Below are 14,870 nucleotides of genomic sequence, written 5' to 3' on the forward strand. Positions count from 1 at the left end.
ATCGGCTTCCAGTATCAAATGCTTTACTTTTTTCTTGTCTTTCCTATTATTTGCCCTATGACTACCGTTCTTTGCAGTTCTAAACGTCACAATATCATCAAGATTTTCACAAGGTTTTTAATCGATCTGGTGGTCAGATTGTAGAAACAATATGGGTCTCTTACATTTATTTCTATATTCAGAGAATAACAAATCAGCGACGATAAGAGAGGGAATTTTGACAGTGTTATAATATAATTTAGTTAGTTAATCAATTAACCAATTAGAATATCTTTTAAGGCAGTCCGTTATTTGCGGTACGAATGGCAGTGATCATCAAGCCCGTCCTAGTGTAAGGGGAAATTAAGGAGAAACAAAAAAGGGAGGGAAGTCGCTAAACTAGGAAGTGAATGGTGGAAAGGCAGACGATATTTCTGGTTTCCGATGCGAATACCAAGAGAGATACGGACGGATTACTATCTAATGGAAGGGACATCCATCTACGGCGACTTTGTTGTTTTTCTGTGCACTTTCGAAGTATTTCGGATGGCCAGCCAACTTCAAATCCTTGTAACATCCAACCAATGATGTCATCGAAAGTTTCTCCGCAACTGGTGCTGATAAATAAATGATTAAACAAATATATAATTATACAAATCAGTATTTATGTAACTGAATCTTACCTGAAACTCCAGCTATATTCAGAGGTAGGTTAAGCAAAAGATCACGTGCATTTTGTGACATATGTTCGACAGGGAGTTCGTTACGTTCCTATAGAAAGAAAATCGATTAGTACTCAATATTTAAGTGTTTATTTATTTAAGTATAAAATCCAAGTGAGATAAAAGAAATTCAAGTATGAAATTCATACTTCATCAATTTTTATTTCCATAATCTTTTCTCCAATTAGCAAATGGATCGTATGCCAGCGTCCATCACATAATGGGCGAATTGTTGGTATAGCGTCGCGAATCTCAAGTCCACTAGCCTCGTGGATTACGGTAACAAGCACCTGTAAGAGAGCCGCATTTACAAAAATTCACATCACAACAATGTGAAAAAAAACATTTAGCACACGTACCTTGTCCTGCATGATCTCGATGCTAAGACGTGCAGTTTCCGGATTACTATTCGTCAACAGCGCGAAAATCGTGCCCTCATTCACTATTGGTCGGAAACTCAAAGCGATATTAATATTCCGAGATCCGTCTTTGATCGATTTTTGAAGCCCATCTGAAATCATAAAGCGTTAGTTACTAGCGCGAGCGTTTACAATCAATCTAGTATCTTCTGAATCCTCCTCAGAGTTCGCTACTCGCGCAGCAATATTGAAAGTAATTTAAACACTGAAACAAGCAAACGAAAGGATTCATCGGTTGTTAGCCATTTATTTAAAAAAAATATGAGAGCGTCGAGGTTGTATCTGATCATTACAATGTAGTAAATAAATAAATACTAAACTCCTACATATTTGGAGCAACTGCCCTGTACCATTCCTAACCAATGATCGATAAGAACATTGTGACGGCAATCAGCTAAGTTAATTTAATGTTTTAACTATATTTTGCAGTTTTTTCTAAAGCAACTTTTTAGCGGTAAAAGCTCTCTGAGATGAGCAATTGACGTTAAATCTACATTCGAAGAAGCCACGGAACAAATCACCAACCAAACACTGCAAATCCTCCTTCATGAGCGTACATTCCCTTTGTAGGGCGGGCACACGGTATGATATCACGTGATGACTCGCCCTCCAAGCTTTGCACAACGTTGTTCACCTGGAATCGAAATTAGTTACTCGGCAGTGGACGGAGCTTAGGATTTATATCCGCACCTTAAAATCCCTAATGCAACCGTCATATCCTGGTGTTTGTAGGTTGAACGTTGAACGATGTTTAGAGATCACTCCACCAATATACATACGACGTCGCATCACTTTTGGTGTAGGGCAGTCGACGATGGAGGTGGGCAGCAACTCGTCCACCTTCATATAATAGCGGTTCAGTCGGAAATCTCGTACTATGACCAGAAGTCAGCAAAATACTCACCATTAGCACTAATTCTCGCTCTTTCTTAATAATGACCACATCATGCCAATGGCCGTCGTCGAGCCGACGCTCCTTACATTCGAGGATTTTCGGCTCTGGATGTCGTCCCTTCACCTGTAACGCACACGATTTCTCAAATGCACAACGCTAATCGATATCGATCGCTTCACCTCGATAGTTAGGAATCCTTCGATAAGATTGAGGTAAAAGTATCGAGTGAAGTTTTTGTAGTTAGCCCAAACCCAAAGCATTCCAGTAGGTTGGTCTGTGCGCATTGAGAACGACACTTGGAAACTAAAAAAGTGCAGGGGTATAAGGTTTGAAGGCACGGGGTCATAAGAAAAATAGTTCAGAAAGAAAAACCAGTTGGAAAGAATTTTTCTAGTACAATAAAATAAATTTATATCCCATTCAAATACTACAATGTTCTTCTAATGATAAGGTTACGGTTACGATAACACATCGAAACCTACTCGGAAATATTTGGATACTGTTTTCCCTCAAAATTCACACGGCTATGTGAACTCTTTGAGATACCGTATCTCACAGCGTTGCTAGGATTCGACGAATCGTCAGCGTTTGTAGCGTCACGTACCGACGAACTGAATCCACCACCACACTAAAATGCCCGAATCAACGAATTTTTACCACGGTAATTTAGTACGGTCTACGGTAGTGATGTGATGCTTACAGTTTTCATTGATTCTTTGGATGGCTTATTATCCACAGGCGCAACTAGTTTTTCCGCTTCTGAAACAAATTTTCCTTTTTTTGAGGAACAAATCTCTCTTAAAAAACAACCAAAATGCATGTTAATCTGATAAAAGTGCATACAACCACATAAAATGAGGACGACATCGATTTCGTAGGATTACGGTGGGTTTGTCATGATTTTGCTTGCGAAAATATGTTTGTTTCGCTGTTTGTTTACTTCGCTGGTGAATTTTTTTTCTGTAATACGCCACTAGAGAATCCAGATAAGTACGCCGGTTCTACTGATCTATGGGGACGATATCGACGTCAAGACCTCATAAGTGAAGAGCAACAAAAAAAAACATGCAATCGATACGCTAAACTGTACGCACATGCAGCCGTACACAACAAAAAACCCACAAAAAAAAGACAAATAGTTAGTCACAAACATGCAAGTGTATATTTCTACAACTACAGTAGCTGCTAGTAACCAGTATCATGCGCCATAAGCCGATTTTACGTAAAATACCGTAGAAAATTCGTTCCATGTGATGATTCAAACGTGAATCTTTGCGATGACCCCCGATGTTATCCATATCCATTGGTTCATCTGCACGAAAAATTTATTTAAGAAAGATCGAATCGTTGATCATTGAATAGCACACACTAATCCTGGAAATCTTGTGAAATATTTGCATAGTAGGCGTTCAGGAAACAGAACATGCCACATTCGGATTGAAGCTGGTCGAAAATGACCGAATGACAATGACAATGTGACACACTGAGGAGGTTTTCGGATCTCAATGGGAGCAGAGAAAGCGATTACAGTAGAAAGCAATGAATCGACGCATTACGATAGGAAATCGGGCCCATATGGTAGAAAACGAACCGATTGGAATTGCGAAGTTTGGCGATTCGATAGCACATGTGCCGATTTGTGCATTATGCTCGTCGGGAACAATAGGGATTTTTCTGGAACGGCCGAATTCGAATTTGAAGCTCGTCGCTGGAGGTGGGCGCAACTTACTTGTAATTGTGGTACATGTCAGAGATACATCCGATAAGAGGTACAGTGGTTGGGATTTCATTATTTGGTGGTTTGGAGCGTTCAGCAAAACCTAACAATAACTCGGATGGCAACGATACAATAGATATACGCGACATGTAAATATTTAGGTAAGCTACTGCAACACAATCCATTACCGTACCTCCAATGTACATTTGACTTGTCGCAGTTCCAATCGGCGATTCATCACTGAGTTCATACTTTTCACCGACTTCCTTATCATCCACGCGCAGGCGAACGCTGAAATATTGCAGATATGTTCGTGATGAAGGCAACGATGTAGTGTCCCATGCGTTGGGATCAGTAATACCATACAATTTCCCTTTTCTGCTCATAAACACTGAATGCAGTTGACCGTCGTTATACATTTGACCTGATCGTATAGTTACTACATTTCTCCTGAATGAGGCATCCTAAAAAATAAAAACATTAGGAAGAAATATTACAGAAATATGCGAACAGGAAATAAATTCGATCATTCCCTCCTAATGGAAAAAAGTGGAGTGAGAACTAGAGCTGACGCAGAAAAATCAACAGGATGTAGTCAATGACAAGCTTGTTCAACCGGGTTGAGGCGACGCGTCCGCGGCAAAGTCCAGGTACTGGTGCTCTGTCTCTCTGACCCCCCTCCCCCCTCCCCACCGATCGATGACGTTGTTCGCTGCATTGATTGGCACTTTAGAGTACTATTGTCCATCGCGGGCGCGTCGCGTTAGCTCGGTTGAACACGTTCATGACTGACTATATGTAGTTTTGGTGAAATTATATAGTTAGGTCCATCTACATCGTTTGTGTTTGGGTGCAAAAAAAAATTGTGATCGATCAATAGAAGAGCTAGGTCGTTTTTATTGCAGGCATCAAAAGTATAGAAATTCCTAAAGGTGTGCCCCTTGTTGTCCTTTTTCTAGTTCATAGTGGAAACCTCTAAAATTTTTATAACTCCAAAAAAAGACTGAGAGAAGAAGGAACCAACCTTGCCGAAATGTAGCACCAAATAGCCGCGGAATAAGTAGAATGCCAAATAGCCCTGTAATATAATTTTATTTCACAATGAGGGAACAAAACTCTGAAATGGTACGGTTTTTGTGTCGGAACAAAACAAAAACTAGCTTGAAACGAAACTCTGTCGAGATGTTCTTCAAGGAAGTTGTTGACAATTTCCAAGACTGATAAATCTATGAATTGAAGCAAAATATTCCCGAGTTCCCCAATTCCACAAGGCAGCCTACATACCTTTCCGCTACTATCTTCGTCGGCGTCTCTTTGCTTTCGCCGGAATGCTGCCAGTCTCGATGACTGGAAGATGAGCGTCCCATTCTCTTCTTTTGTACGGAAGCCGAATGCGAATCTAAAATTACTTATGCGATTAAGAAGAAATAAACAAGAAGAATCAAAGGAAGTAAATAAATGAATTGTGGTTAAATAAACAGAGCTAAAGCTGGAAAGCTTCGAATCCAAAAGTAGTCGATTAACCAATTTCCCATTTTGAAGTGGCATTCAACGAGAAAACGAGCACAAAGTCCTCACGTTGAGTTATTATCCATGATGACGCCTTTCTGAAGCAGGAAACCAGGTCGAGAGAAGCCGACCAATCGATCGGTGGGCATCAGTTTCGCATCCGTGAATTGACAACCAGGTTCCCGTCGTTGCCAACGCACCGGATGGTCAAGGTTTAGGTCAGATGCCTAAAGAAATAAAAAAAAAATGAAATACTCCCCAAATGCTGCGCAAACGCAGTATTAACGAGTTGTTAGATAGGAATTTTACTGCTCAGATTTTCATTGTAAGAAAAATTAGTATTTATTTTTCTCTATTATTTGTTATTATGATCAATGCCTTCAACTTTCAAAAGCTTCAAAAGTAAAACCAGTTTTGAAACTAAAAATCTAACAAACCAGGATGGAACATTTCAAGAGACATTCAAGGCGATTAGTAGATTTTGAGCACTCAGTAGCCCTCATGTGAAAAACGCCCAGGAACGATAATCGAAATTTTCGAGTTTACATGGAACTACGCTTGAGACAATCTGCACGTGGTTAGGATTGTTTAGTGTATGTTTAGTGCAGGGTTATTATGTATGTTTAGTGTTTATTTTCTTATGGCACAAAATTCAATTGTAGTGAAATTAAGTCAACCGTATTTTCACGTTGTATTTTGACAAAAGAAAAATCAAAAAAATGGTAAAGCGACTGATTTTTGTGACTTCTCATGGAAAAAAAAGAAAGAAAAATGGGTCTTCGGTGAGTACCATAAACTAGAATTTATACAAAAAACACTAATGGTACTCAAAATCCATGTAATTTGGGATAGTGTACTGTACAAATCTCAACCAACTAACTAGAATATTACAGAAATCTGAAGTTCCTAAAAACATAGCTTTTAAGAAGTACTCAATAAATCTTGTCTTCCATTAGAAGAACACAATAAAATGTTGAATGATCTCTCCATGCGCGATATTTGGGACATTATTGGTCCAATTACATTATTTCAGTTGTGTAACATTCCCAATTTCGTTTCTTCTCGAGAAATCCCTGTTTCAGGTCTGCTTAGAAAAACATTAGCGGAGGTGAGGGCTTTTTGTTTTCGTTTCCCCAAAAATCACCATGGAATGATTATGCAGAATTTCTGGGACACAATAACCACAAACCTGTGACGGTTTCACGCTGAGAATACAACCGAAGAAACCCTTCCATTCGATATCTGCCTTGAATCGGTCGACTTTGAAAGAGGACGGCACTCCTGCCACGAAGTGCATGTCGGTCTCGATGTTCAGAGCAGTGTTCTCACCAGGAATAGTGGTCGAGAATCGATCGGCATCGCTGTCCACCTGTAAATGGGACATAGTTAAGATGAAGTGGGACCCGACGCCGCCTCCGACCAAAACAGGTCCCCTACCTGGAGGTGAATTTCTAATCCACTTCGTATTGCCTTCACCGTATGTTCACGTCCATCCGCATATGTATTCTTGGATGTGAGCTCAGCATAAGAGGAACCGCCAAGATGGATCTGGAAATATAATGCGAAATGAATAGACCACAGACATTTAGACGAACGAACAAACCTTAAACACCACATAACCGTCCTTAAGTTGGAGCGCAATGAAATCTCCGCTAGTCTCAGATCCACGGAAGTACAATAACCCATTAGGTGAATAGGCGTTAAATATCACAGATAATGAGGATACGGTACGTTCAAATGTTGCCAGTTCCACTTGCGCAAAACCATCACTGAACAATGATTTGGGTAAGTGACGTGAATGCGCGAGTCAAAAAATCAATAACCGATAACCTACCGGAACATATAACCTCGTACGGTAGGCTGCGGCGGTGCTGGAGCGCCTTCACACTCCGGTGAACTGCTTGAAAATGCCCACAGGGGAATCGATACGTCGTCGACGGTTATTCCACCAATCACACCATAGAACTGAAAAATCAATAGTTCATATATGAACATAGTACAGAAGACTTTGTATTCTCGTTTTATTTGTGTGCTTAGTTGGTTCCTCTAATTGTCTGGCTGTTTGCTTGTTTTTCTCGATTAGTGGAAATATATTTTCCAGGAAATCAATAGAAAAAACTCTTCCTTTTAAGGTAGAAAATAAATAGTGGCTTTCAAACATCACAACAAAGCCGTGATTCCACGACAAATATGACGAAATCTTCCAGAAAATGATCATTTGTTATATTTACACAAACAGAACTGTAGTGTGTTCAGAAAAAGCGAGGAAAATATCAGGCATGTTTCCGAATGACTGCATAATATCGAAAGTAAGAGAATTTTTAAAATTGTTAAGTAATCTAAAAAGCAATATTTCATTGCACAAGAAAGGACAACAGCTTAATGACGTGAATGCGGTAGAATACAATTTATACCTTGTTCGTCGCAAGACCCATCTCTTCCGCACTTTCCGCATCTGTTCCCATCGATACTTGTGTCTCCCCGGGAATAGTGTTAAACACCACTTCACCATCCCATTCTCCATCACCGACGAACACACTTACGGCATCAGTTCGAAGACGATCGGCTAAATCACTGGTTAATCCAGTAGGTCCGTAATTTCGCGTAAAAGTACATGGCATGACTTACGCGCGCCGGTTATCGTCTCTTTCAACGCTACGGTAAGGTTTAAAGCGTTGCCGATGCGTGTCACATCGATATGATACCAATGCGATCGATCCGTATTTGGTACATACAGGATGGAATGACTATTCGTTGCCATTTTTGCTCCACCTCCAATGTTCCAATGAGCCACCACACGTTTGTCTCGGATCTATTATTGCTTTGTTTCGGGAAGTGGGCGTGATTCCTTTATTTAAAGTGAACCTACCTCAACAGCTATAAATTCGCTTGGCTGAGTTCTCCTGGGCTTCGTTCTGGTGATGAAAACTGCACTGTCAGGCACATTTCTCAAAGGACGGTACCGTATGGAGAACGAGTTCGACGGGGATGGATGTGCTGGAGATGTGAATGAACGTTGGCAAACGCCTCGCTCATCCGAACGAAGCGACAAGCGAACCTGAAAGAATGATCGATAGCGGCCAATTATCGATCGATCGACGGAGAGAGCAAAGATACCTGCTGCGCTTTTTCGCGAGCCTCATTGATCTTATCTTTCAGCAACGCGAGCTGCTTCTGCATCTCATCCGCTCGATTCCGATTCGCTGCACTGACTCCGCCTACTTTTTCCAGAATTTCACGACTTTTTTCGAGATCCATGCGCGCTTTACGAACCTTTAAATATGGAATTGTTTTTAAATAATATGAGAAAATTCAAATAAGCTTTGAAACCTTTTCAATATCCTCTCGAATACCTTGGCCAGTGCTGTTCAATAGTTTGCTGGTTCGTTCCTCAACGTCTTTGACCTGGAATATTGGTTTGTTCAGCTGTATATTTTCCAAAATTATAGGATAACCACCGAAAAGTGAAAAATTAATTATGAAGTAATGACAAAAAAAAACGATTTCGTCCATTAACTACTTAAGAGGTTTAAATTCGCTTCGAGTAAAGGTGGCAAAAAATATTCTTGTAGGAAAGCATCATTCATTTTCACACATTCATTTACCCCATTACAAATGTCAAAAAGTTATGAGACGTAAGTCCCGCCCACGTAACAAGGCGAACCAGAAGACGTTATCATGTTATGTTAATTTTCACTTCCATATATTCATCCAGATACGTGATCCAGGAAAAAAAGTCGTTTTAAACAAACAATTTTATTGTGAGAGCATCACTATATGTGAAAAATGGGATAACCTCCGCCCTCGGATGACCTACCTCTTTTACGAGAGCATCTATAGTTTTCCTAGCTATCTCTGCCCTTTTATCTGCATCACGAGCCACCGACTGCAGTCCAATGGTACGATCATGGTGATCATCGAATTTGGACCATTGATCTGCAAGCCAATACGTTACAATTGATACATTTGCAAGAGTTATCGATTATCGACTTCACCAACTTTTAATAACATCATTCCGTTTGATCATATCGATGTTTTGCTCGTTAACATACGCCAGTCGTTCATCCAGCTGTTCACGTTCCGCCTCCATGCCAGAATCTTCCCATTGTTTTCGAATTCCGCGAGCTTCTGAAGCACGATCAGCTGATCGATATGCATATTTTGCATGTGATTGAATACCTTCAGCTAGTGCTTGGCTAGCTTTCTTGGATTCGTCAACCTTCTTGACCATGGAGGTTTCCGAGTCTCCGTCAGCTTCAGCGTAAGCATCCTCGGCGGCTTTCTGAAGAAGTGCATTACGTCGTGAACCGCGCGCGTGCAACGAAGCACTCACCACTGCATCATCAGCGGCATTTGTTGCGTTTTTCAACGCAGAGGCAATCTCTTCGTAAGCTTGAGACGCTTTCAGAGGATCCTCTGCTTCCGTACGAGTATCCTTGAATGAGTTCTTCAAAACATCTGCAGTTCTCTCAAGTTTCTCAGCATGTTCAGCGGCGCTTTGCACAAAAATGTCGTCGTATTCGTCGATCAGCTGTGCGTACCTAAAATCGATAATTCCCAACGTGACATTGGATGACTTCAATCGATAAACGCCAGAACTCACATCATGGAAGTGTTACGGCATTCAAGCGACAACTCGGCCGCTGTCTCAAGGGTTTCGTTGATCGCACGGCTATCATCGAATAAATTTAAGAGTTCCTAAATGTTGCGTATAATTTGACGCTGTTCCTGTTTGTTTGTTTGTTTGTTGTTATTGTTGCCATTAATATTTCTTCCTAGAATCATTAGGGATCACCAAAACGGCTTCAACAATACATCATGAAGATTTCTACTGCTTTTGCATGGATTCGAGGTAAATCGCTATGTTGTAGGAACCCTTGTCCGTTTATACTTTTGTAGCGGTGTCATCACTGTATACTGCAACAAATTTCGCTACCGCCGCAAGTGCTAATCAAATCAAATTCAGATTCCGTAGATTTCCCAAATTTTTTCAATGCATTCATCGCCACCATAATTTATACTCGTTATTTCAGAGCTCTCCTCCGCTTATGTGTGACATTTTGATGTAGATAGAAGTTCAATTCAAATTTTCAAATGTTGTTGGTGGTTTTTGTGAAAAAACACACTAAATGTTTATTTCGTCATATATTACTGCTTACATTACTATTACTGCTGATGAGTTTATTTGAATAATGCTGATACAGCCACGCTTACCTGCCCTTTCGCTTGATCCACAGAATTTCTCGCCGTGGCCAGATCATCCTCTGCTTCAGCGCGCAACTTTTCAATCTCATTGCTGACCTCCTGGACATAATATAAGGCGTAACTCCAACCAATAAATCAATACATCGGATCGAATCCAGACTGATCGGATTACCTTATATCGATCAATTCGCTTTGCTACTACAGCGCTCATTCGCTCTGCCTCTGTGGTGTCCCGTCTGGCACTATCATAGATAGTCGCTCTGAAAATTCCCAAGATCAATAACGCCCTGTCAGAAAATCAATTACAATCAGTACCTAAAATCTTCCAGCCATTGATCGAATTCCTCCAGTCGATTGAGCAGATTTTCAAACGATGTGTCATTGAGTTTATTTGCCAAAACTTTCTTCAAGAGCTCCTCGGTTTTTCTGCAAACAGTTAATGCTATTGTAGCGCAAATCAATCAATAAACATGTAGTCAATACTTGTGTTCCTGCTCAGCTCTGTTGTGCCGCTTTTCGATGTATTCACCACGATCTAGTGTGGCATTGTAGTGCGCTTCCGCTTCAAGAGCCCAAGCATCCAATGTGGCGCCACCCACTGACGTCCCACCGTGCTAAATATAACAGTTGTCGTGTAAAACTGCTATGCCTCTCTCTTTCTCTTTTGTCAATCAATATCAGTCGATAAGACTGTGCCAGAGAAGGAAGCCAACTTGAACTCTCCTCAGACGATGGGACAACAAGCACAAGTACAAAAAAAATATAATAATACATTCAAATATTAAGAACAATTATGAACGCATGAAAATAAACTAACTTACCGTGTGAAAATGTTTCAGAAACTGTGTCGTATTAAATACGGTAGCATAGGTCAGCTGTGATTCGCTAATAATGTCTTCTGCCATGTCTGTGAATTGCTCCAATGACACAGCTCCTTTGTTCATTCGGTCGGCTTGGAAGCGCGCCTGAGAAGAAAAAAACCGATAATTGACCTCTTGAGAAATAGTGAGGAATCCTCACGCTCGACTCAGAATTGACTCCAGTTGAAAAACATAAAAAAAAACGAAGAATTTTTAGCTAAGTGAAGTTCAACTATTCATCGGAATGGGCGTGGCTTACCCCTTCAACAACGGCGAAAGCTTCCTTGGCGTATTTGCTGTCTTTCACAATTTCGCCCATTTCACCTTCACCAGCACCAAGTCCTCGCATAAACTCAGCGATCACTTGAAAAGAGTAATTCGCTCAAAGAAATAGAGCAAAGAATTTCGAATGAAACAATCAATACTGATCAATAAAAAGCACAGATAATTTTAATGAATGCCGGTGAAAAAATGTATTTTTGTTTCGTGTTTGTAAGTTTCTCATTTATTATTGTTTTGAAAAACCGCTGAAACACAACCAGAGAAATTGGATAAATCTAATGGGGACCAGTTTTCGCTTTTTGCAGAAACCTGGATCTCTACATTCAAATGTACCCCTAACTGCGCTGCGATTCTATAAATTGGTCATTAAGTAAATGAAATTTTTTGTTAAATACACCAACATTCTGTATTGTTTCCTATCCTGGACAGCCTCTTCCAAGGGATTGGTCGAAGGTTCGAGAAATTCTGGTTCGCTAGAGTAACTTCCAATTCATCTACCATAGTCATCAGTGGTAAATAGCAACCCTGGTCACAAGCTGAAAATTGAAAGAGAAAAGAATTTTCAGCCGCACATCTCGTCCTCAGATATCACTTACACGTGCAGACACCTCCAATGAAGGCGTGGCGATGCTGGCAGCGGCTGCAATCTCGTCCAGTCACCCCGGGACGGCATTCGCATTCGCCAGTGAGGGGATTGCAGGCGCCATGAAGTGAACCGTCCGGGTGGCAATCACAGGATTGACAGAAGCCGCCGGGCGCTGATGGTTCGCCGAAGAAGCCAGCCACACAGCTGAGACCCAAAGAAAATTAAACCACCATGCAAAAATAAGTAGCTATAAAATATTGTTAGTAAAAAAAAGTAAATAGGATCATAAGTAATGGATATAATGCCAGATGATATTATGAATGAAAAGTTGGCCGAATAGCACTAATCAAAACACTCATGGATGATTTAAAACCCACTATAACGGAGAAAAGCTGAAGTTTAAAAGAATGCGGAAATAATTGCGAGGAAAAATCACGAGGTTACAAAGGGCGCGAGGTCTAATGTCAAAACAGTCCCTAGCTCAGTTACATTACAAGTTTTAGTGAGTGTCCTCGCTTTTTCTGGTTTTTCTGTCTGCTGTCTGATTAATACTGTTCTCGGGAAACTGTTCCTGTATACAGATATATGTATAGGATCGTAAATATCGTAAATAATGGATATAGTGCACGATAATATCATACAAAACTGTTTCACAGAAGCTAACGAGGAAACTGTGGGAAATGACGCTTTCTTTGTTCCCAATAAAAGAACACCATCTTTGTAATTATAACATAAAATGCATAGCATTTCTCCTTGAAAAGAATATGTATTGATTAGTATTAATACAAGGACGAATACTACTGAGTATTTCTCAGCGCTGGAGCTCACCTTTCACAGTATTGCCCAGTGTAACCTGGTTTGCAAGCGTTACATACATATCCTCTACCATGATCCACTGCCACACAAGTGTCGCTGAAAATACCCACTTAAGGCAACAATGTAAAAATCAATAAATCGATTTCCACGAACCTGAACGAGTTCTCCACCAGCGGGCAAGCGCATTTGGTGCAAGCATTGACACCACCCTCTCGTGCATCTCCAATATAGCCGCTCTTACACTGATCACAGTGATCGCCGAAAGTGTTGTGTTCACAGTCCTGAAAACGCTCACTGTTTCGGAATAAACCACGCCCACAAGCGACGGTCGAACCTACCGTACAAATACATGTCTCTGGATGGCAGGTGATCGAATGTCCATTGCATGCACATGGTTCTGACCAACCTATCAGAGACATGTCGTCCGGAGAATTGAGATAGTCCCTGAAAGAGATCAGAATTTTCAGATCCAGTGTGGCTTGGACAGGCCCAAGCTTCCCGTTGGCAATCGACATGGCGCTATAAGCGACTCGAAAAAAAAGAACGACAGCTTCGATGCAGTGAAAACAGATCTTTCAGCAGAGATCAATTTCGCTTCTAAACATACCCACGACATCTTTCGATGCGGTTTGACCTGGAATCAAACTCTGGAGGCTTTTTTTAAATATAAACATCTCCATAAGCACAACGATAAAATGTAGCTTGTCTCCGATTATCCTAACTACAAACTACTCCTACAACTCTTATCAGGGATTCTTTTGCAGAATCCCATATAACACGAAGTATTTATCAATCTCCTTATTTTTTGCTTCTAGACGATCACCATCTGAGCTTCACGCTGACCTCTGCTTCTTCCTACAGTATCCCTGGGCTGGATTTTGACATGATGCTCCTGTGAAGCCTTGTGGACAGTTCAGACATTGCTCCACTCCTATCGCAGTGGAACCGGACGCTCCGGAAGATTCTGGCACGGCGACGTCGAGCGATACCTAAGTGTTCTCTATATTTCCCATATGGATGACGTCATCTCCACCGATCACCTACCTCACTCATCGTTATGGCATCACCTCTCGCAGGATAGTTGTACGTGCCACGGACGTAGATACCTTGGAGATTCTGCAGCGCTATCATCATCTGTTTTCGGGTAACCGGCAATTCGGGACTTTGACGTGAGCGCCACTCGGATTCATGAAGGCGGACCTGAATCGAAGTTTATCCCTTCGAATTTAGATCAGAAACGAGGGAATTCATTCACCTTGTATTTCCCATCCTCCGCTATAGTCATCGGAATATGCTCAAGCTCAATCCTATTGTTTCCGACCAATACGACCTGGAAATATCATTACGATGGAGGGGAGTAGAGAATCAAGGCTCTTCACGTCTCGTAGAAAACACACCTGCGGGAAATATCGGAAGTATTGATTATCTGGTCGAACTCCCTCAACTCCACGACGATTATCTTCGTTCCAGATCTGGAAATCAATTTTACTCTAACTCTGAAGACTAGGCTAAGAACAGTAGATTAGATGGTAGTAAGTTCGCTACCGTAAATCTTAGAAATCCGTTGTAACTGCCAGTTCTATCGCCGAGCATGGACTTAGGAAGAGGCCAATATAACGGAACAGCATCTGTTGGGTAACTGTTATATTTCGCTGGGTACTCCTAGAATCAATCAATATCCCCCGTGAAGTGATTAATAAGCATAAAAATCCTACCTTCAGTAAGTTCAAATTATGCTTTTTGGTGTAGTACTCCCAAGGCTCCTCGAACACAGCTCTTCGATCCTCTGCGTACGTTTGCGCCCAAAATAATGCGCTCTGTTCACAAGTACTGCTCCTGCAAATAATATTCGGATATTAAATCAGATCGCATCACGTTAC

The 14,870-nt window shown here is 41.0% G+C and overlaps 1 protein-coding gene across 3 annotated transcripts in view; it reads right to left on the minus strand.

The window, feature by feature from the left end:
• Nucleotides 1-459: 459 nt before the first annotated feature.
• RB195_005110 (uncharacterized protein) overlaps nucleotides 460-14,870 on the minus strand; it is a gene marked incomplete at both ends in the record, with an annotated part of 28,668 nt that continues 14,257 nt past the window's right edge. The window contains 50 exons of one of the 3 annotated variants that reach the window (XM_064177407.1): nucleotides 460-596; nucleotides 663-750; nucleotides 851-991; nucleotides 1,061-1,212; nucleotides 1,646-1,754; nucleotides 1,811-1,960; nucleotides 2,025-2,138; nucleotides 2,195-2,318; nucleotides 2,498-2,643; nucleotides 2,716-2,774; nucleotides 3,247-3,327; nucleotides 3,607-3,689; nucleotides 3,745-3,835; nucleotides 3,926-4,023; nucleotides 4,099-4,196; nucleotides 4,757-4,810; nucleotides 5,017-5,131; nucleotides 5,311-5,468; nucleotides 6,431-6,610; nucleotides 6,679-6,789; nucleotides 6,845-7,010; nucleotides 7,076-7,206; nucleotides 7,656-7,807; nucleotides 7,870-8,053; nucleotides 8,111-8,299; nucleotides 8,359-8,514; nucleotides 8,572-8,646; nucleotides 9,059-9,177; nucleotides 9,241-9,369; nucleotides 9,421-9,523; nucleotides 9,575-9,782; nucleotides 9,845-9,939; nucleotides 10,456-10,545; nucleotides 10,619-10,706; nucleotides 10,762-10,872; nucleotides 10,930-11,060; nucleotides 11,268-11,411; nucleotides 11,566-11,669; nucleotides 11,990-12,124; nucleotides 12,185-12,378; nucleotides 13,003-13,086; nucleotides 13,144-13,271; nucleotides 13,329-13,434; nucleotides 13,598-13,624; nucleotides 13,834-13,979; nucleotides 14,035-14,190; nucleotides 14,246-14,320; nucleotides 14,388-14,462; nucleotides 14,536-14,652; nucleotides 14,706-14,826. In XM_064177407.1, the coding sequence (XP_064034532.1) occupies nucleotides 460-596; nucleotides 663-750; nucleotides 851-991; nucleotides 1,061-1,212; nucleotides 1,646-1,754; nucleotides 1,811-1,960; nucleotides 2,025-2,138; nucleotides 2,195-2,318; nucleotides 2,498-2,643; nucleotides 2,716-2,774; nucleotides 3,247-3,327; nucleotides 3,607-3,689; nucleotides 3,745-3,835; nucleotides 3,926-4,023; nucleotides 4,099-4,196; nucleotides 4,757-4,810; nucleotides 5,017-5,131; nucleotides 5,311-5,468; nucleotides 6,431-6,610; nucleotides 6,679-6,789; nucleotides 6,845-7,010; nucleotides 7,076-7,206; nucleotides 7,656-7,807; nucleotides 7,870-8,053; nucleotides 8,111-8,299; nucleotides 8,359-8,514; nucleotides 8,572-8,646; nucleotides 9,059-9,177; nucleotides 9,241-9,369; nucleotides 9,421-9,523; nucleotides 9,575-9,782; nucleotides 9,845-9,939; nucleotides 10,456-10,545; nucleotides 10,619-10,706; nucleotides 10,762-10,872; nucleotides 10,930-11,060; nucleotides 11,268-11,411; nucleotides 11,566-11,669; nucleotides 11,990-12,124; nucleotides 12,185-12,378; nucleotides 13,003-13,086; nucleotides 13,144-13,271; nucleotides 13,329-13,434; nucleotides 13,598-13,624; nucleotides 13,834-13,979; nucleotides 14,035-14,190; nucleotides 14,246-14,320; nucleotides 14,388-14,462; nucleotides 14,536-14,652; nucleotides 14,706-14,826 (6,028 nt within the window). The remainder of the gene's footprint in view (nucleotides 597-662; nucleotides 751-850; nucleotides 992-1,060; nucleotides 1,213-1,645; nucleotides 1,755-1,810; nucleotides 1,961-2,024; nucleotides 2,139-2,194; nucleotides 2,319-2,497; nucleotides 2,644-2,715; nucleotides 2,775-3,246; nucleotides 3,328-3,606; nucleotides 3,690-3,744; nucleotides 3,836-3,925; nucleotides 4,024-4,098; nucleotides 4,197-4,756; nucleotides 4,811-5,016; nucleotides 5,132-5,310; nucleotides 5,469-6,430; nucleotides 6,611-6,678; nucleotides 6,790-6,844; nucleotides 7,011-7,075; nucleotides 7,207-7,655; nucleotides 7,808-7,869; nucleotides 8,054-8,110; nucleotides 8,300-8,358; nucleotides 8,515-8,571; nucleotides 8,647-9,058; nucleotides 9,178-9,240; nucleotides 9,370-9,420; nucleotides 9,524-9,574; nucleotides 9,783-9,844; nucleotides 9,940-10,455; nucleotides 10,546-10,618; nucleotides 10,707-10,761; nucleotides 10,873-10,929; nucleotides 11,061-11,267; nucleotides 11,412-11,565; nucleotides 11,670-11,989; nucleotides 12,125-12,184; nucleotides 12,379-13,002; nucleotides 13,087-13,143; nucleotides 13,272-13,328; nucleotides 13,435-13,597; nucleotides 13,625-13,833; nucleotides 13,980-14,034; nucleotides 14,191-14,245; nucleotides 14,321-14,387; nucleotides 14,463-14,535; nucleotides 14,653-14,705; nucleotides 14,827-14,870) is intronic. The other 2 variants (XM_064177405.1, XM_064177406.1) reach the window with 2 other exon arrangements.

This window comes from Necator americanus, chromosome I (genome assembly GCF_031761385.1).
Source record: "Necator americanus strain Aroian chromosome I, whole genome shotgun sequence".
Lineage (NCBI taxonomy): Eukaryota > Metazoa > Nematoda > Chromadorea > Rhabditida > Ancylostomatidae > Necator > Necator americanus.